The following is a 21,187-nucleotide window of genomic DNA, read 5'->3' on the forward strand; positions in this document are numbered from 1 at the left end:
AGAGAATAAACAGAATGGTGAAGGAGTGTTTGCAGAGAGCAGAAGTAATAGGGGTACTAGGAAACCAAGCTCTTCAAGAAACTATTTGGGCATTCCACACAGCACCTAACAGTGGCACAAGAGTTTCTCTGTTCTCATCCCTTAAAAGGTAGCAACCCCAGGACAAAGTTCACAGCTTCATTGTTCAAGAACGTGAAAGCTTTTCCTCTAAAAGTTGGGGGTTGGATGGATTTACCTAAACAGAGGCGTGTAGATGGGTCCAGGTTCCCCAACCCCTTAAGGGTAATTCAGCCTGGAAAAAAATCTTGAAATTAGAAAAAAGTCAAATGTGGGGTATGGACAAGATTGTTTCTCATAACTCTGTTCTCTCAAATGTCCAAAACAATGGTAATGAGAATTCAAGTTACCAGATAGAACTCAACCAAGATTGTCCTAAAAAAAATGTTCTACCCCAAAGTGGCATACAGACTATGGGTCTGATTTTGAACTTGGCGGACAAGTTACTCTGTCACAACGGTGAAGGATATCCCATCCACCAACATCTAAATCCCACATGATATAATGGGATTAGATTTCAGGGGACAGGATATCTGTCACTATTGTGACACAGGGACCCGTCCGCCAGATTCTAAATCAGACCCTATGTTATTATGTGAGTGTTCATCTTTCCATCTAAAATTTCTTCTCACTGCATGAGCAGTAACATATTTGTATGATTAATTTGTATATTTGCCTTATTAGTGATTGATATTTTTCCATTCCCTTTTTTATACTATAAGGCTATTTACCTGTAACTTTCTTTGTATCCCTGCAAGTGGAGATGTGTTGTAATATTCCTCCCATGGTTTATTCCTTTCCTGCCCCCATCTTTACCTCTCCTAGGAATCTTCCCTGTTTCCAACTGTCTAACTGGGGATTCTATGGGCAGCTACCTGTAATTGTGATGATGTGTGATGGGGGTTATTAAAGCTACCTATTACACTATGCTTCTCGAAATCATTCTTCACAACATTTACATTCTTGCAAACATATGTAACAAAGGAAATTACATTGGCATGTTAACTCCAGCTCCCACTCACCTGTCTAATTAGTTTCTTCTTCTTGGCAGAATCAGGCATGTTGTGGACATGACGAAAGAGCTCCTTAAGTGCTTCTTCAGTGCGATGTTGCGTCTCCTCCTGCTGAGCAACAGTTGCAGATGAAGAGCCCAACCGGCCTCTTTTCTCAGACTTGAATAGCTGAAAGTCTTTGGATCGCTGGGCTGGTAGCAGATCCAGATCATCCTGAGAGTGGGTAAAACAAGAAAATTATTGGTCCTCAGATGAGCGCGTTTTTTGTTTTTTTTAAATCACTGTCACACAAAGTCTGTCTCAAAACAACTATTTAAATCACATAGGAACTGCTTTTCTGTCTAACATTTTTTAACTGCTTTCCGCCCACGCCATAAATCGGACGACGTTTGAGTGTATATACTTAAAGTCCAAAAATGTAGAACTCCCAAACTGAAGAACTGCGTTTTGGAGCTCAGGGCGCTTAGCTAACAAGCGCCCTTCCTTCCCATCTACATCAGCAAAGTGAGTATTTGAAATTCTAACACCCATTTCAGACCTTATTACTCCCACAAAATGTATTACTGTCATATTTAAAGTTTTCCCAAACTATTTTGTATGCTACAGCTGCCTGAGACCATGATTAGTAGAATGGTACATGACATTTTTTAAAAATGTAGTCACACAGAATAGAAATACCCAAGGTTAAATACCTGGACAGCAGTTACAGTGAGAGAACAATTCTTTAATTAGCAAACCTAGCCAAACACTGTTTTAATCAGCAGATATAACCAAGCAGTGGAATACACAAATGAAACAATATTCTAAATTCCTCAAAATGCCCTTTCCAGTAAGTACATCCTAACAGTACACAGTTCTCCTAACTGTAGCATAAAATCAAACAAGCTTTCTTCCTGGCTCCTCAGCATTAGATTAAAAAAATCGACATCCTTGGTAGCAGTTTCTACTTTTTTGTTGGGGTAGGTTAGAGGTTACTGCGAGCAGAAAAAGCCACCTGACAAATCACATCACACTGTTTGCCACTCTGCATCAAGTATAAGCTTATAGCCTGCAGTTAAAATTTAGGTGCATTGGTGACCAGAAGTTCATTTAAACCCAGCAGGTCACAGAGAGAAATAAAACAACCAAACTAAAGAGATTACCATTAGCTTATATGGTGACTCGAATAGAAAAATCATTGGAGGCTAATGTTAACTTTATGGTGATTCTGTTACTCATATTCCAGAGGCCCTTTGAGATTATCAGCATGTGCGTACCACGCCACTATCTGTAAAGACCAGATACTGCTACCATGGCGGTTGAGCAAATAAGTTAGTTACCTTTGTTAATGCTCTTTCTGGTGAATATTATATCTTTCTGTAAATCCTCCCAGTATCGAAATGTAACAGTAAATACTTCATTGGTCCCACTCGCCAGCAGCCTCCATTATGACACCTTCTACATGGGGCACAACTATACAGAGCTGCATACAGGCGCCACCCCCACAGGTAAACGCCTGGTCTGCGCCTTTGTTTATACAAGGTTTATGGTAAGTGAGGCGATATAGCTAGAAAGTAAAATCTTACTTAGGTTCTTATTACTTTCCAAGCCCACTCCACAGAATGAGCAGGTGGTCAGGCAGAGAATCTCAGCCTCCAAAAGGGGGTGACACAGCTATTGAATCAGTACCAAAGCAGTCTCTCCACAATAAAAGGTGTGTCTCAGGAGTAGACGTTTTGGAAGTTCTGCAGCACAAAATGGGCAAAATGATCCCCTGTGTGGACTAAGAATCATTGCAGTAGATCCTGGTGAACGCATGATCAGAACTCCACACAGTGCCTGGCAAATGTCCAAATCTGCAAAACGTCTAGCTAGAGATGTAGTCCTTGCTTTTGCTCTGTTGGAATGAGTCTTAAGGCCGTCCGGAGGGTCTTTCTTGGCCGAGGCATAACACTGTTTAGTGCAGAGGGCAGCTCAGGGGTATAAAGTCCACTGCAGTATGCTACACCCTAACCAATCTGGCTTTCGCCCCGTCATAATACCAAGACAGCTTATTTTGAAATATCTAACTATATTAAACTAACTTTGGAGCAGGGGAACAATGCTGCCTTGATATTATTAGATATTTCATCAGGATTCAATAACGTTTTTCATGTTGTTTTACTTTCTATGCCTTGCTGACATTGGGGTAGGTGGCCAAGCACTGAATTGCATTAAATCTTTTTTTTTGGGATAACCGAGGAAAAGCGGTCCGGTTGGCACCTTTCACTTCAAACACTAAGCCATTACTCCAAGGGGTGCCTCAAGGTTCTAACTTAGGTCTGACTCTGCTTAGTGTCTATATGGCCTCTACAGTTGGGCCACATGTGTTTAAAGTGGTTTCTTATGCAGGTGGCACCCAGTTACTTCTCACCTTTAAGAGAGGCTCGAATACAATACAGAAACCCTTTAAAGCCTGCCTCTCACCGGTTCTTGATTGGATATGTGAGAAAACATTTAGTTTGGGAACTTTCAATCTAAGTGGTAGTAGGACTGTTAGCCTTTTAACATTACCGGCTCCCTCCCAGTCTATCACTGTTCTCAAGAGTCTGGGAGTCCAATTTGACTCTCAGCTCTCCTGTTATTCTCAGATGTTTTCGGAAATGGGCTCATGCTTTACATTATTGCGGATCTTAAATAAGTTTGTGCACCTTCTTTCCATGCACTCATGAAAAAACGTGGTCCATACTTATCACCTAAAGTCTGGATTATGCCAATGTCTCATATTTAGGCCTTTCAGAATATGCAATCAGATGGTTGCAGGTGGTTCAGAATGTGGTTGCATATCTGATACTGAAACATCCCTGCTGCGTCTCAGTTTCTTCTCATCTCAGTGCCTTTCATTCGCTGCCGGTTGGTAAAAGGATCATTTTAAAGGCCTTGCCCCTGACTCACAGGACCCGGTTTTCCTCTCGCCCACATTATGTAGTAGATAAGATTTAGTTTTATGATCTGCCCAGTCCTCCATAATTATCGTGACGAACTGGCACCTAAAATTAGAGTGGTTCAGAGCGGTAGTCACTCCGTCACATTTTTGGCTCTTCCGGCATGCAATAATTCCCCAGTTGAGCTATGCATGCAGAGTGGAGAGCCGCTGTTTGAGAATAACTCAAAACCTGGTGGTTTGACCAGGGTTAAGTCACAGTTGGTTAGGCACTGTTTTTTTCTCCACGCCGGGATGCTCCTAGAAGAAGCTGTGTGCTTTATAAAACCACTCATTTGTTCATTTACTCCAGTGTATCCAATGAATATCTGACCATCAATACTCCCATAAGTATAGAAACTAAAGGCACAACTTTAACCGGTTAAACCTTCGCAGCTGCCTCCTTTTGGGATAGAGGCAAAGAGAAAAGAAAGTGCAGCGTAAAGGAATTCCAGACATTGAAAAGTGACAGCACCTTTAGAAGAAAGACCACACGTCCTAACAAGCAGCTTGTCCAAAACAGCACACAGAAGTTGTTTTGAATGCCTAGGTCCAACCTGCTCCCACCTTGTCCATGAATGCCTATTATCTTATATTTAAATATTTGTTGGAAAACTCAATTACACTCACCAGGGATTGGGCCAACTCCATCTCTTTGATTAACATAAGTTTTTGAGTGTACATTTTCCTTGAGTAATGTTTTTGAGTCAGGTCCCCAAATTGTCCCAACCACTGAAATGAACCACTTATTGTGCAGAGATGCACATTGTGCAAGAGCAAAATGCCTTCACATAAAGTTAGGTAAGTCAATGTCTAAAGTGCGACTAACCTGTGCCCCATGCTCTATGCTAGGGTGGGTGGAAACAAAAATTAATGACTAGAGCAGACCAATGGGTCAAGAGGGTTGATTAAAAGCCCCTGTCATTAAGTATGCATGGTGTATGTTGGACCTGGCCCTTTTTGCAGGTTCATCCCCAGATTTTTGTTTCCTTTCTCCTATTTTTTCTGACCTCTTGCTGTTGGCTCTAGGACTTTGAGCATGTTATCACTGCTTATCAGTGCTAAAGTGCAGGTGCTCTTCCTTCTAAAGTTGGTATGATTGGCTTATACCTAATTGGCACATTTAATTTACCTGTAAGTCCCTTGTGCAGTGGTATCTGTATACCCAGGGCCTGTAAATTAAATGCTGCTAATAGGCCTGCAGCGCTGCTTTTGCCACCCAAAGAAGTAGCCTTTCAAACTTGTCTCAGGCCTGCTAGCGCAGGGCCTGCATGCACAGTTTACTGCCACAGGGAACTGGCATCTAAATTTACTTGCCAGGCCCAGACCTCCCCTTTAACTACATTTAAGTCACCCCTAAGGTAAGCCCTAGCTAGCCCTACTGGCAGGGTGCTATGTATGTAGAAGGCAGGACATGTGCCTGGTTGCGTGGCCTGTCCTGGTAGTGACAAACAGCCTATTTGGTTCCTCACTGCTGTGAGTGCTGCCTTCTCATAGGATTGCATTGGAAATTCCCTGTCCTATGTCTAAGGGGTATTGTCTGATTTATGAGGGGTAGCGTAGGCATCTTTGGTATGGTTGTAAAGAAATGCTGCTTACTGGTGTAGGTGGATTTTTTATTATCACCACTTCTAGAAAGTGAGCATTTCTCTGTGCTTATGACTCTGGTGTTTTGCGGCCTGACTCCAATCCACGTCTGGGTAGAGTGAGAATTGGTCTTTGTGCATACTTTTCAGACAGCCTGTACACAGGGAGGGTGGAGGTGTCACAGAGGTTCCTCTACATTTTGAAGGGCTTCCTGGGCTGAGAGAAGAGGGGGGCGGAACACACATTCATCTGTAAAGGTTGTGATGTGGTCTCACTCAAAGGGCTCGTTTATCCCCAACTGATGTTTGGAGCCTGTGATGGAGGAGAGAGGGGGCACTCCTAGAACCAGTTGTAACTGGTTGGAACCTCCTGTTCGCCTCTTTGTTAAACCATTGCAAAGCTGATTGTAATTACAGGGGATTTTTCCCCCCACAGTTTAAAACACTTTGGTGCACTAAAACATACTTGGAACTGGACACAGAATGCTGCTGGAGGGACTCACCAGGAACAGCCTTGGACTGCTGCTGCTATGCTGGCCTGTTTTCTTGTGGGTCATTTGGAGGAACTGCCACTGACGGCATCCCCCTTGCGGTGGCCTGTTGCTGGGCTTGCCGCCCTGTGCTCCACTGGTGTCACCAGAGGCTGGGTGCTGTGGCCCCTGTCCTTTGCAGCCTTTGAACTGTTAGGAGTGCATGGAGAGCATTTCATATTTGCTGCCTAGCTCCTTCTTTCCTTTACTAGAGCACAAGAGGAGCACTCTTCATTTTTATCTGCCGAAGCGCCTGGGGAGCACTTATTTTATCTGAACCCGCCCTCTGAGCGCGTTGCCAGGAAAGAATCGCCACAGCTCGGGCCGCTTGTCTTCCTGAAGCGCATCGGAAACGTGCTGTGTGGGGTGCCCCTTGGGCACGAGAAATTGAGTCCCAGAGCGTGGGAGCTCTAAGAAGGGCCCCCTGGGCGAGGCGTGCAGAGGAGAATGCCCCCGGGGCACCAACAGGCCCTTTCTTTTGTTAGAATTCACCGCCACAACCCGGAGAGAACAGTGGGCCAGTCCGAGGCTGCTGGAAGCCTGGGGAAGCCCCAACCGCCATCTTCAGGAGGATTGCGGCTTGCTGAGGGAGGTGTTTGCCTCTCTCCCTTCAGGCAGCTGCCTCAAGGACACAGGAGGCTGCCACCAATACCGGAGGACACGGGATGGAGAGTGAGTCCCTCTCCCCCCGGCCACTGCACAAGGGGCGCGGACACCCCCACTGTACTTTGGGCCTGACCTCAAGTCCCCTCAGGAGGGGCCAGTCGTGGCCCGGGGGGGCTGCAAATTCAATGAGCTCCCGGTTTGGGCGCAGGCCCCGGAGAGGGCCTCTGATACAAACTCTGAGGGGGTGCGTGCCACCCCTTTAACCCCCAGCAATACAGCAGCCCCCGTTTGACGCATAGGAGAACCGGGGGCCCCCCTTTCCCCATCGTGACACTTGAGGTGCCCTCACTATACAAGGACAGGTACCATTTTATTGGCAATATGCAGGTTTCTGGCATTATGAATAGTTATGCTGACCTGTGTTGTATGTACGACTTGCCACACGGTTTATGCTGTTCCTGATATGGGCATGCTGTTCCTGATATGGGCCTTATGTTTGATGTTTATGACTTGTCATGTGTTTGCCCATGTTCCTGGTATGGGCATTTATGATACTTTTATGGCAAGTGCATTTCTATAGAAATGTTTTTCCTGACTACTGCTTATGATGCAGAATAATGATTAACCTGCGTGTTATATGTGACTACTGCTGATTTCTGCAGAATAACAGTATTGTGCAACGTTCTGACAACTTCTTAGGTAGCAAGATATTACTGACATGTTGTGGTTGGTCTAATAAGGTTATGTACAATACAGTTTATTTTTTTATAACTTGGTGTTGTGTTTCGTTTGTGGTAGGGGTAGTGTCACGTGTGTTGTGAGTGTTGTGCAAATGCTTTACACATTGTCTCTGGGATAGGCCTGACTGCTCGTGCCAAGCTACCAAGAGGGTAAGCACAGGTTATCTTGGACGTGTAACTGCCTTGTCCTGACTAGTGTGGGTGGGTTCTGCCTGGCTTACGTGCATATCCTAGCCAACCAGAAACCCCATTTCAAACAGTGTATATACTGTTATTAGACACAAACTTTCTTGACTAACATCAGACAAAAAAACTGAGGCGAGCCACAGGTAATCATTTGTTGTGCGGACTTCACAACAATTTTTTTGCAGTTTAAGCAGCGTGCTAGGATTTTTCAACAGTGGTAACATTAGAGTACTGAGGTTTTGAAAACTAATGAATGAATGAGTAAATGAATGGGCAGAAAGCTTTAAAATACAAGACAGCTTTAAAAAATAATAGCACTCAGCCGCATATGGAGGCTGTCCAATGAAATGGTACATTCATGCAGTTAAGAAATACAAACGTGATCACTTCTTACAAATGGACATCATTTTTTAAAGTCTTTAGCTTCAGGAATGGCAGAAATCAAGGAACAAGCTGTTCTTACCTTGGAAGCATGGGTTGTTGAGCCCAGATAGTGCAGCCTCGAGTGTTCTCGGATATATGCAGGTGCCTGTGAAGAGACGGTGCATTGCATTTAACCACCACAACATATAATCCATCAGAAATTGTTTTGCTTCAGTTCACTATACAGTTAATTTTTTTCCAGCCTGTGACTCTGCTCCTGCACGTAAATGAGGACTCGGCTCAAGCTGGTGTTGCAAAGGTGTCAGGAACAGCAGTAATTGTGGATAATGCTCTGTGATCAGGGTGTAAAAGTTTAACATCTTCAATTCATAAAAGAGTCACAGGAAATTTGGAGATAACCGCCTGCCAAATGACCAAAGCAATCTCCTTTCCTTCTTTTAGAGCAGTCATTGTTCACTATCTATCAGTCATTAAATTACAAACACACAAAAGTTAATGGGGGGAATGGTTGCAAATAGTTAAAATCACTAGCAATCGCTCAGGTGGCGTTCCAATCCATTGTTTTATTGCCTAGTATGCCACCTACAATTTTACTCAGTCATATGCACATCTATCTTTATCCTGCTCTTATGGGAACAGCCAAGCCCAAACTGTCAAGGAAGGTCTTCTCTGAACCGGAACATAGGCAACCCAAGACCGGTTTTGGCTTAGCTGGGCCTCTTCAACCAGGTACAGCTTGGTTCAAGTGATACAATGACTGGACTGTTCCTCCTGGAGCAGGACCAATGCTGGTTTGCGTATGGCTGGGTCTAATCTGTGGTGGCATTGTTGGCATAAAATAAATGGGTTGGAATGCTACCCCGAGAACAGCTAGTGGTTGGATTATCTGCAAGCATTTCTCCTATCACCTTTTGAGTGTTTGGTGCAACGCCCTAAATGTCCTACTGGAGAAGGTCCAAAAGGCGATTTGCATATGGCATGGTGGACAAAAAAAAATGGGTTTGAATGCTACTCAGAGCGATTGCTAGCGGTTACACATTTTGCAAGCATTTCTGCCATCCACTTCCTTAAACTACCTCTGCAATCAGTTGCACAATCAACTAGTGAACGGTTTTCATAAGTAGATTTTTCCAACATTTGTCTTCAAAGCCATATAAAAGGTAATTTAATCTAAGGCTAGAGTAGTTAATTTATTTTTATTAGTTATTTATTTAGGTTCCCTCTGGACAATATTCCTTTGTTTTACAGATGGTGTATATCAACATACTTCTTAAAAATGTTCCTTTATCCAAACGTTTTATGTTTCATCTGTTTAATGTTTTCATTGAACTGCAATCAATCAATCAAACATCCTCATCAATTCCTCCAAGGTTTAAGATCTGATCATGTCTAAGACACAAGAAATTGTGCTAGGTTATTCGGAATAGTGAAAGCTTTGGTTCGTCAAGTTAAGCATATATTCATTCTTCCATCAATAACCGGATTGGATGAGTCCTTACAGATAATGCTGAAGTTCAGTGCTTCCAAGTCAGCCCCCTAAACCATGCTTCCACCCGCCCTCATTAAGGTCAAAACATACTTTGCATTATCTTCTGATAAAGCTAAAACTAGTCTGCATCATCATCATGAAAGGTTTACCACAAGCAAATCTATCAGAGGTCGCAAGAGAAGTTCTGTGGAAGAATTAGCAATATTCGAATAACTTTCAGAGGACTTTTATCTGACAAGTCACACAAAGATAATCTGCTTGCATATGGAAGTGTCACTCAAGTTATGTCGTACAGGATAGAAGAAATAACCACTTCCATATTTCACATTTTCACCACGTGATAGTAAGTACATCTTTTGTTTTCTAATTTACAAATTTGATTGCACTTTACAAATCAGTAACTTGGGCTTGGAGTATTTCATAATGGAAGAGGCCAGCTCGACTGACCTACAATAAGCATAATTCAATTCTGTGCCGTAAGGAAAAAAAACAGCAGCATAAACCAAATTGCATCAAAAATTATAACAAAACAGCCTCTAGCTATTGTTTGATCACAATGAATACGCGTGCAAAGTGCAGCTGTGGCACAGTCTAAACTTTTTTATATAGATCCTCTTAATAATACAAGACAATAATTATGTGTATACAGCCCAACGTACCAGACTCTCACTCAACATCAGCACCTAAATTAAAGAACCTAAAGTAAGCTACAGAAGGGTTCAGCACAGACTGGAATTGAAGAAGCAGATAAGAAATAAGTAGTAAAACAAATAAGAATGCAATCAAGTGAAGATAAAATAAGATTAATACATTATACTTTGGTTACATACTATTACAGACATTTTATTGTTCCAAAAGCGTTATTGATATTTTAAACAGTACAGCGGAAGGAAAGAGCTCCCCAAGCACATTGTAGTAAAAACTTATCATGTGTTCATGCATAATGGTATGACATTAAGCATAATGTTATGAAATAAACAATGATATGGTGACATCTTAGTAAACAACTCTTAATGACTGTAAAGTCAAACCATAAAATAGTTGCTTATCCTCATTTTTAAATCATATGAAGAAATACCTTGAAAAGTTTCTGGGAATGCTTAATCATGAAGGTGACACCATTATTTAGTTTTGTAATATTCTCCTGCAGGTCACTTGCTGTCAACTGTATAAAAAGTAAAATCAAAATATAAAACAACGTAAAAACATACTAAAGACTGTGCATTGTTTTTAATGTCGCATTTAATTCAAACTTCTGGTTTAAGATGCTAAAGTGTTCTGCTACATAGTTCTATTATTACAATTATGCTTTGCATATTCAGTTTGTATTTACAGTTTACCTTCGAACAAAATACAAATCCAAAGTCTATCCAAAGTCTAAAGAAATAACTTACTCGGGTAGCTGCTTCCACCTGAAAGCTCTAACCAGAATGTGTCACTGACTTGAATATTTCACAGGCAGTAGGCTGTGTTATAATTGGTCTTAATAATAACCCACTGTTTTTTTATCAACTGCACTGAGCCATTTCAGGTCAAATGACTAAACAGTTTATAAAGCTCATCTGATTTTGCGATCTACAACAGAAAATACCAACAAATATAATGGACTTCATCTTTTTCAGAGGTATAAGACATTTTTGAATTAGGCATTTTATCCATTGAAGAAGTGACAACTGGCTAAGCTTTCTAGAGTTCATCCATTTTGCAGTGATTAATACAGAGGGAAACAAAGTGGCCCCCAAACCTGGAAAATTTGAAAAGGAAAAAAAACATCCAACAAGAGCAAAGGTGTATGTTTACACAGCCCACAAGAGTAAAGACGTGTATGTTTACACCCCAATCACAGGTACTTCTAGACAAGCTGCTGAGAGACAGCAAAAATCCGTTTTGAAAGGATAACTGTCAGGCATAATGTCAAAGGCTTTGTAATGATGCGCACACAGTTATTTAAATAAAATAAGAAATACAAAAATAAATTTAAATGAAAACATATTTAAAAGCCTAGCTGCCACACTTTATAAAGTACTCAACTACTCAAAAATAGAAATTAAATTATAATCTACTCAGGTCTCCAGAAATCTAATGCCCACTCCCTAGGGAGTCAGATTTTACCAGGACGAGCTACGCTTAGGAACTACTCACCTGTTCTGGCACGATGACAAAGAACAGGAGTTTGTTCTGTCACAAAGTGAAGTAGCAATAAACATGCCTTTGAATTTTGTTTTTAACTTGTCACGTTTGTTCTGTGTTCAGAGAGAGATCAGAAGTCAATTTACAAATACTTTTCCTTACTTCTCTGCAGTTACTGGATTTTGTAAAATGAACTGTCTGACCTGCTATCCAAAGTGTGAAATGAAAGGCTGTAGGTATCAGGTTTTTCCTAACACACATTTAAATAGCAAATAAGTCAACCAACCAAACATTTTCAAATATATTTAATTAGCTGTGAAAGCCCATTTTTTGTACTTGTGTGTGAATTAATAAAATATTTAAATAGGATAAAAAAACAAACAAATCAAAACACTTTACCTGGTGATATGCAAAAGATAAATATGTTTTCTGAAAGCCAATTTTCATAGATTATTCTGAACACACTATATATGATCAGTCAAACTGCAAGGTAGTGGGAAGGTTTTTGGTCATTTCTTGGAAATGTTTTGTCTGTAAATGACAGTGCGCTACCACATCAGCTTTAGTAATATATTTATTAAAAGTGAGTGGCCTGCAGTTCACCAAGGCAAGCTCAGCATTCACCCTGTCTGCCTAAGGTGACAAGCACAACTTTTAGTGAGGGATATGGTGTTGGAGCTACTAAGTACGTTCTTCATTGTGGGGAGGTGGGATTGTCAAAGCAACTGTGTGGGAGAGCCTTTTGACATTGTGGTTACAGTGGAGAATGAGATCTTCTTAGAAATTAGAACGACAGCCTCATTGGAGGGCGTTTTCAAGCGTGATGCTGCCGTCTGGGCTCACGACTGATCGTGCTTGCGCTTCCTTGAGACTTGCTGATTTTACCCGTACGATGTAGTGCTGACCTGCTGGTCTACCTCCGTGATCTGAACACTCATTTTCACACAGGCTAAACATGCTTCTGTGAGACTGTGCATATGTACATTTGCAGTGCAGTGACCTGCAAGCTTTTCTGCATGCCTGCTATGAATAGCACAACTCAACGTTTCATTCAACAGTGATTTGCATGCTCCAGTCCAAATCTAGCATCAAAACTTTATTTTGACGTAGGAGTGCATCAAGTGATCTGCACACTATGGTGCAGCTTTATCCCACTGTGTCGCGCTATCTGGTACAGATCTGTAACAGCGATGTGCCTGCTCTGATGCACATTTTTGAGTGCAATTTGCAAGCTTCAAACATGATAGACTACAAGTTGCAGCGTAAAGCTTGCACAAACTTCTAACCGCTGTGCAAGCACCTTCTCATAATGTTTCCTGCTAAATATTCACAGAATCTAAGGCATCCTCTGTGATTTTAGTCATCCTTGAATTATTTTTTTTCTTCTTGTGGAGGACATATCTGGTTTCATCCATAAGATGATGTTGGCAAAGATGGCCAACGGTTGAGCAGATAAAGGAGAGTAGCCCCTTATGGGCACCCTCATTATGGGGAGGAATGGATAAGCAGAGGTCATATTACAAGCAAAGGTCATACCCCAAGCTGGAAGGCATCAGCAGACAAAGAGAAAGCAGAAAATGCTGAAAGTATGATTCAGACGAGTACTCGCACATGGGGTGTGTTGTGCAAATTCAAGCATGCTTGCCCAAACTGCAGGGGTGGCCACCTAGCCACAGGATGTAGGTGCAACAAGAGCTACAGTAACGAAAAAGAAAAGAAAATGAAGCACTAGCAGGGGCAAGAGCAGTGGGGGGTGGGGTAGATCACAGGGAATGGGAAGAGTTCTAGCTAGCCAGGTCCCACATTAACACACACCAACTCCGAAGGCTAACCAATGGTTACAACAGAAAAGATGCTGCCCTACTGAAGAAAGGTTTTGAGGCAGGTTTTAGAATCCCGTTTGGAGGTTCCATCACCACAGGCATAGTGAGGAACCTGAAATTCACCCAGAAGAAATAGTCCAGCCAACGTTTAAGAAGGAGAAGAGCCTGGGGCGAATCAGAGGGCCACCTATTCCCACCATTCTACAGGGGACTGGTGATATCAGTTCAGACTCATGCACCATCTATCTTTTCCTTAGGGAGTGTCTGAACGATGGGATCAGCCCAGAGGCATTCTCTGTGGGATATTCAACGGTAGAAGATGCCACTGACTTGGTCAGGGCAAAGGGTTCCCCATGACAAAGGCAGACATTAAATCTATTTTCCATCTCCTCCCAGTACACCCAGATAGCTTCCACCTACTAAGGTTCCAATACGAGGGTCAATCGTACTTTGACAAAGCAATGCCTATGGGGTGCTCAGTGTTGTGCTCTTACTTTGAGCGGTTCAGCACATTTTTACAATGAGCCCTTCACAAACGACACCCAGAGGGAAGCAAGTTACACTACCTTGATGATTTCCTGTTCGTGAGGCAGGCAGGGACAGGCAAATGCAGGGACCCTCTGAAGGCATTTCAGGCAGTAGCTGCAGAGCTGGGTGTGCCACTAGCAGCAGAGAAAATGGTGGGCCCGACAATGAAAGTGGTGTTCCTCAGGATCGAATCAGACGCCATAGCCTGACCCGGCTAACCGCGGGTTTGCAGGAGAAGCATCACCATGGTAGGGTCAAGGTTAAAAGGTGATTCTGGCCAAGTGGGGCTCATTCCTATAGGATTTAAATGAAAGAAGAATGGGTGGCTTCCAGGCATATTGCCCTCTTCACAGATGCAGCAGGTAGCCAAGACTTTGGAACAATTTTAGGAAGTGTGTGGTGGACCGGCGTCACAAACAACATCACCTTCCTTGTGCTGTTCCCGATTGTGGTGGCACTAACGGTATGGGAGGAAAAGCTGAGATACATGAAGCTCACTCCCTGGTCAGACAAACAAGGGGTAGTAGTGTGTGCAATAAACAACAGTGGGGCCAGATGCCAGAATATATTAAGGCTAATGAGGTAAATGGTGACGTTGCAGTTGAAGGGCAACCTTGACAAAGGCAAGGCACGTCCCTAGGGTTCTCTTGTGTCCAGATGAGCACGTTCAGGAACCTAGCACCAGGAGCAGAGCAGAAGATGACCACTTTCTCTAAGTTTGTGGGAGGTGGTGGAACAGACTTGTCAAGCCTAATTGAGCACGTGCTCACACCCAGCACAGCAAGGCGATATAAAAAGTATGCAAGCACAGTGATGCAGGTGGTAGGCTCCAGACACTGGGGGACTCCGAAGTTCCTTGACTGGAGGGCTCTAGTCGTGGAATGTTTCATAGAATAGGCATACCAATGGGAAAAATCAAAATCATGGGCACAAACTCATAACGGCGGTGGCCAACCTTTTAAAACTAATCACAGGAAAGGACCCCACTCCCTTTCACTATTAAATAGGAGCAACAATGAATGGCTGGAAGCATCTGGAACGGAAGAGACAGGACATGAGACGATCCAAAGACTTCACAAAGCTGACCCAGATTATGGATGCATTTGAGGGGCTGGCACTAGACGCATTTGAGGTCTCCTTGTTCTAAGCGGCATTCACCACAGTATTTTGGGGGGATTTTCAGGGTTAGCAAGTTTGTGGCCTCCAGCAAAACATGAGGTGGGCACAGCACAACTGCAAGCAATGGACGTTAATCCAGGCTTGACACAGGTGGAGCTTTTACTGAGCAAATCAAAAGCTGGCCAACAAGGAAAAGAGTCCTGGGTACAGCTGCTTTGAATAGAGGACCCCAGACACTGCCCATTGTGTTGTTTGTATGCCTACTTGGAAACACAACACAAGGAGGCCGGGGCTCTTCAGGCACAAGAGCAGGGACTTTCTGAGTAATTTTCTATTCACAGCAGTTATGTGCAAAGCCATAGGGAGGGGAGCCTTCCATCCCCCTCATTTGGGTCCCACTCATTCAGGATAGGGGCAGCAATGACGGCTGCACAACCCAAGAAATCGGAGGCAGGGATCAAAGCGATGGGCAGGTGGCGCTCTAATGCCTACAAGGCTTACGTGAGACCTCAACTTTCGTGACCAAGCATGGGCTGCGCAGTGTGCAAAATGATAACTGTTATTATTGCCTTGGCAGGAAGCCAGCCCAGGACAGCTTGAGTGGTTGGGCATTCATTTATTCACTGGATGCAGGCATGGTGGACCTGCAGAAACAGCGGACAGGCAAACTGGCAAAAGGCCACCAACATAAGATGGTGGGACACCCCGGACATAAGATGGGGTAGCTGGCAGCAACCCTGGAAAAGCTACAAAGCAGAGGCCACACAATGTTCTGATAATACACCTGGACGGGAACACCCTCACACAGCTCGGGCGGACTTCCTACATGACATCCAGCTAGCTCTGACAGAAATTGCCAGGTCCTTAAGCAGCACCACCATCATGTGGTCAAAAATCATTCCTAGTAAACATGGTGAGGGCCATTTTAAATGGGGCAAATAAAACTTTAGGAGAAAATTTCACAGTCAGCAAGTTCTGCAAAGCAAATGCCTATGAGGCTATCAGGCACAGTCTGATCAACCTGAGGCGCTCAGGATTAGACATAGGGGATGGTGTAGACCTCTCAGATGAAGACATTAAGGTTTTTTTGGGCAACTTGTGGACAGCCGCCACATCAATGGCAGGCTGCGCCTAAAAAAACAATAAAAAAAACAAAAACACAACAAATGACTTGTGTGTGGGTGGGAATGCCTGAGGAGCAAATTTATTTTAGGCCGATCTGAAGGCTGCACTTTTTGGAATTTGGGACGTTGCCATGTAGTAAAATCTACAAGACCTAGGCACATGCACCCTTGTACCATTTTCTTACCCACAATGCCCTGCAAACCTCCAACTTTGCTTGAAATCACACATTTGTCCCACATTTTTGTGATGGAACCTTCCGGAATCTGGAGGAATCCACAAAATTCCTATCACCCAGCATTGTCGCATCTATACCGATAAACATTCTGCCCCACTTGTCAGCCTAAAAATGATTTTTTTTTTTTTTTTCAAACTGGCCTTTTGGACCCGCTTTGGTTCCCCCTCAATTTCAACATGTTTTTGGCTCTTCCCTGTCACAGGCACTTGGCCACCTAAATAAGTGAGGTATGATTTTTACCAGGAGACTGAGGGGAACGTTGGGTGGTAGTAAATTTGTCCTGGTGCGGTAATCCCACACAGAAATATGGGAAGATGTGATTTTTTTTTTACCTGAATTTGAGGTTTGCTGAGGATTCTAGGTAAGAAAACACTGGGGGATCCACGCAAGTCACACCTCCTTGGACTCCCTCGGGTGTCTAGTTTTCAGAAATGTTTGGGTTTGGTAGGCTTCCCTATATGGCTGCACAGAAAATTTCTCCTGGTGCGGTGATCCCACACAGAAATGTGGGAAGATGTGATTTTTATTTTACCTAAATTTGAGGTTTGCTGAGGATTCTGGGTAAGAAAACACTGGGGGATCCACGCAAGTCACACCTCCTTGGACTCCCTCAGTGTCTAGTTTTCAGAAATGGTTGGGTGGTTTCCCTATATGGCTGCTGTGGCCAGAACCAAAAACGCAGGTGCCGCCCCCATCCTCTGCAAAAACAGTTTTGTATTTGATCATTTTGATGTGTCCACATTGTGCTTTGGGGTATTTCCTTTCGCGGGTACTAGGCCTACCCACACAAGCGAGGTACCAGTTTTATCGGGAGACTTGGGGGAATGCTGGGTGGAAGGAAATGTGTGGCTCCTCTTAGATTCCAGAACTTTCTATCACTGAAATTTGAGGAAAAAGTGTTTTTTGCCAAATGTTGAGGTTTGCAAAGGATTCTGGGTAACAGAACATGGTGAGACCCCCACAGGTCACCCCATCTTGGATTCCCCTAGGTGTCTAGTTTTCAAAAATGCACAGGTTTAATAGGTTTCCCTAGGTGCCGGCTGAGCTACAGGCCAAAATCCACAGCTAGGCCCTTTGCAAAAAAAACAGGTTTGTTTTCTTTGAGAAAATGTTGTGTGTCCATGTTGCGTGTCCGGTTGCGGGCACTAGGCCTACCCACGTAAGTGAGGTACCATTTTTATCGGGAGACTTGGGAGAACACAAAATAGAAGAACAAGTGTTATTGCCACTTGTCTTTCTCTAAATTTTTCCTTCCAAATGTAAGACAGTGTAAAAAAGATGTTTATTTGAGAAATGCCCTGTAATTAACCTGCTAATATGGGGATCCCGGATTTCAGAGATGTGCAAATAACCACTGCTTCTCACCACCTTATCTTGTGCCCACTTTGGAAATACAAAGGTTTCCTTAATACCTATTTTTCACTCTTTATATGTCAGCAAATAAATTGCTGTATACAATAAAAACCCATTGCAAGGTGCAGTTCATTTATTGGCTCTGGGTACCTAGGATTCTTGATGAACCTACAAGCCCTATATATCCAACCAGAAGAGTCCAGCAGACGTAACAGTATATTGCTTTTGAAAATCTGACATGAAAGGAAAAAGTTAGAGTAAAAAGTGGAGAAAAATTGCTGTTTTTTTTTTTACCTCAATTTCAATTTTTTTTTTATTTCAGCTGTTATTTTCTGTAGGAAAACCTTGTAGGATCTACATAAATGACCGCTTGCTGAATTCAGAATTGTGTCTACTTTTCAGAAATGTTTAGCTTTCCGGAGATCCAGCATTGGTTTCACACCCATTTCTGCCACTAACTGGAAGGAGGCTAAAAGCACAAAAAATAGTAAAAATGGGGTATGTCCCAGTAAAATGCCAAAATTGTGTTGAAAATTTTGGTTTTCTGATTCAAGTCTGCCTGTTCCTGAAAGCAGGGAAGATGGTGATTTTAGCAACGCAAACCCTTTGTTGATGCTATTTTCAGGGAAAACACAAGCCTTCTTCTGCAGCCATTTTTTTTTTTTTTAAACCCCAATTATCGCTGTATTTTGGCTAATTTCTTGGTCTCCTCCAGGGGAACCCACAAACTCTGGGGACCTCTAGAATCCCTAGGATGTTGGAAAAAAGGACACAAATTTGGCGTGGGTAACTTATGTGGACAGAAAGTAATGAGGGTTTAAGCACAAACTGCCCCAAATAGCCCAAAAAGGCCTGGCACCTGAGGGGGAAAAGGCCCGGCAGCAAAGGGGTTAACATGCAACCTGAAATTCACCTTTGGGGATTCTCTACTGGGAAAATTAATTCCCAAACAAATGTGTGGGGGTTGTGAATTGAAGGGCGTGAACTATGCTCACAGAAGTGTTCCATTGGACTAGGATGGTCTATAAACCTTTCAACCTATCTTAAGGAAATGTTGAGTGACTTGAGGTCTGTTGCAGCCCTGGGTTGTGCAGTGGTGATCCAGGTCTTAAGGCCCTCAGTCTAATGTGCATATGCTACGGCGCTGCAATCAAATAGGGGCAATGGATCTTGAGCTCCCCAAATGACATTTATGGTAGTATGTCAGTCTTTCTTGTGCAATGTCTGTGGATACTCTGTTCCCAGCATCTGGGGTGTACTGTTCCTGGTCTATATTCTACAAGGAACATCTAGCCCTGGACTCTTATTTCCTTGTACTTTTGCAGTTAAAACAGGTAGGTCCCTAACTTACACTTTCTCTACTGTTCTTGTCTGCAACACCCTTGTTCTGTGAAATATTTTTTCTGGCCCAATACCATTCAGTTGGGGAGGGTCCCTCGATACCTATATCCTATGTATCTGTGTCTTCCTATCCAACAATAGCCATCTGATGTTCTCTTCCACCAAGGTTTCCTATATCGTTGTTCCTTCAGGGTTCTCGTTCTTTAGGCTTCACATCACATTAAGGATTACTCTGCTATGCCACTGAACTGTGTTTCAACCACATGAGCAAGGTATTGGTGTGCCAAAGGTGAGGGACAGCTCTCCTGTCTGTGGCATGTGAGGGAAAGCAGAGCGAAATAAGAATATTCTGCTGTCTGTGACTGGTGAGTGATAACTCTGCTATTTGCAGTGACTGTGAAATAGGTCATCTGAGTTAGAGATGGTACTGCTATCACAGGCAGAAAATATAAGGCCTGTTTCGCCTGTATTTGGACAGCTGATAGTCTATTCTCAGCCCTGGTGTTGGTGTGTTCTTGGAATTCTGTCAAGGAGGACTACAGTGACAGGAGGCCTAGTTGTGCCCTTTCACAATTTGATACATATATATGCAGACGCAGGCAGGCCACTCTGCTCCTTTTCACTGATCAATACAGTTATCTGTAAAGCCCAGGGTTGCAGTGAGTTAAAAGGTGGGGCACTTTGATGAGTACTAGTTACTCATTTATTTACCCAAAGAGCTTAGGCTTTAAAGGGAAGAGAAATACGAGGTTTTCAGATGTAGGTCAATGTTAAGTTGTATAGAGACAGCCCCTGAATTTCTCATCGTAGGGCAGCAGAGTTGAGGCTACCAAGACATTTATGTCCAATTCAAAGTTGTTGATGTTACTGTCCAAGTGAGTCACAGTTGTCTAGAGAGGGTCTGTGCTTGGTTTGGTGCAGAAGGAGATTTAGATCCCAGTGTATCTTCAAATGTTATGGCAAGCAGTTTCTAGCCGGGAAATAATGAACGCTGGTGTGCCCATACCCGAGGGCTTGACCACAGTACTCATGAAAATGTTTGAGATTAGACCTATTGTGGCCTGAGCAAGTAAACTTAGAAGCTGAAATAAACGAGTGCCAGTCTGGGCCGAGCAAGTCATCCAAGGGCAAAACACACAAAACAGATATCTATGCTGTAAACCTGCTTTGTGTCAGGGCCATCAGCAAAAATAAACAATGTGCTGAATATCATATACAGGAAAAATCAGGCAGAACAATCTAATTTGTTAGTGTATTTTCTGAGGCCGGCGCCTTTAAGAGCCTAGGGCTAACTCAAGATTTGTCTCTGCCTTGCAAGTCGAAGGACAAGGTTGCCAATCTGTGCATTAAGGAAGGCACCCACTGAGGAGCCAGTTCCCCTTATAATAATTTGTTTGTGGTTGTGTCAAGAAAAAAAGAAAGTAATTCTTTTGAGGCATTAGTTTTCAGGCTAACTGAATATGGAGTAACTAGTATTCAATAAAGCAGACCGAGGGAATAAGGACGCATGGCGTGTGCATCTTTACAGCTCTCCTGGTTGCCTTGTAATGGGTGGCTACAAGGCCCGAGGTGAGGATCACACAGTTTGTGATCCTGATCAAGGGCAGGGCTGATAAAATCATGTCAAGGTAAAAGAATAAGGACGAACCCAAAAATCACATTCTACTGACAAAAAATGTAGGGCTAGAGGGCACGCATGCATGCTTCCAGAAGAACGTGTTACTTACCTTCGGTAACGACTTTTCTGGTGGATACATTAGCTACCTGTGGATTCCTCACCTAATGAATACTCCCATGGCGCCAGCATTCGACGGAAATCTTCTTCCTAGCTTCTGCACGTCGACGTCACTCTAGCCCACGCGACGCCGTCTGACGTCATACAGGCAATAAGAGGTCCTCGCCGACGTGCCGACGTCAGTACCAACATTTTTTACGTGCATGAGAATAATAACCCAATGCAATGAAAGAGCAAGGCAACATCCCATAACATTGTAAATCACA

The 21,187-nt window shown here is 43.2% G+C and overlaps 1 protein-coding gene across 5 annotated transcripts in view; it reads right to left on the reverse strand.

Annotated features, from left to right (window-relative positions):
- Positions 1-21,187, reverse strand: part of ARHGAP19 (Rho GTPase activating protein 19) — a 223,159-nt gene that overhangs the window by 65,851 nt on the left and 136,121 nt on the right. For all 5 annotated transcript variants that reach the window (XM_069239608.1, XM_069239607.1, XM_069239606.1 and 2 more), the window contains exons 6-8: positions 10,611-10,697; positions 8,123-8,188; positions 1,080-1,283 (exon numbers count right to left, since the gene is read on the reverse strand). In XM_069239608.1, coding sequence (XP_069095709.1) covers positions 1,080-1,283; positions 8,123-8,188; positions 10,611-10,697 — 357 coding nt within the window. The remainder of the gene's footprint in view (positions 1-1,079; positions 1,284-8,122; positions 8,189-10,610; positions 10,698-21,187) is intronic.

Source organism: Pleurodeles waltl, chromosome 6 (assembly GCF_031143425.1).
Source record: "Pleurodeles waltl isolate 20211129_DDA chromosome 6, aPleWal1.hap1.20221129, whole genome shotgun sequence".
In the NCBI taxonomy this organism is placed as follows: Eukaryota; Metazoa; Chordata; class Amphibia; order Caudata; family Salamandridae; genus Pleurodeles; species Pleurodeles waltl.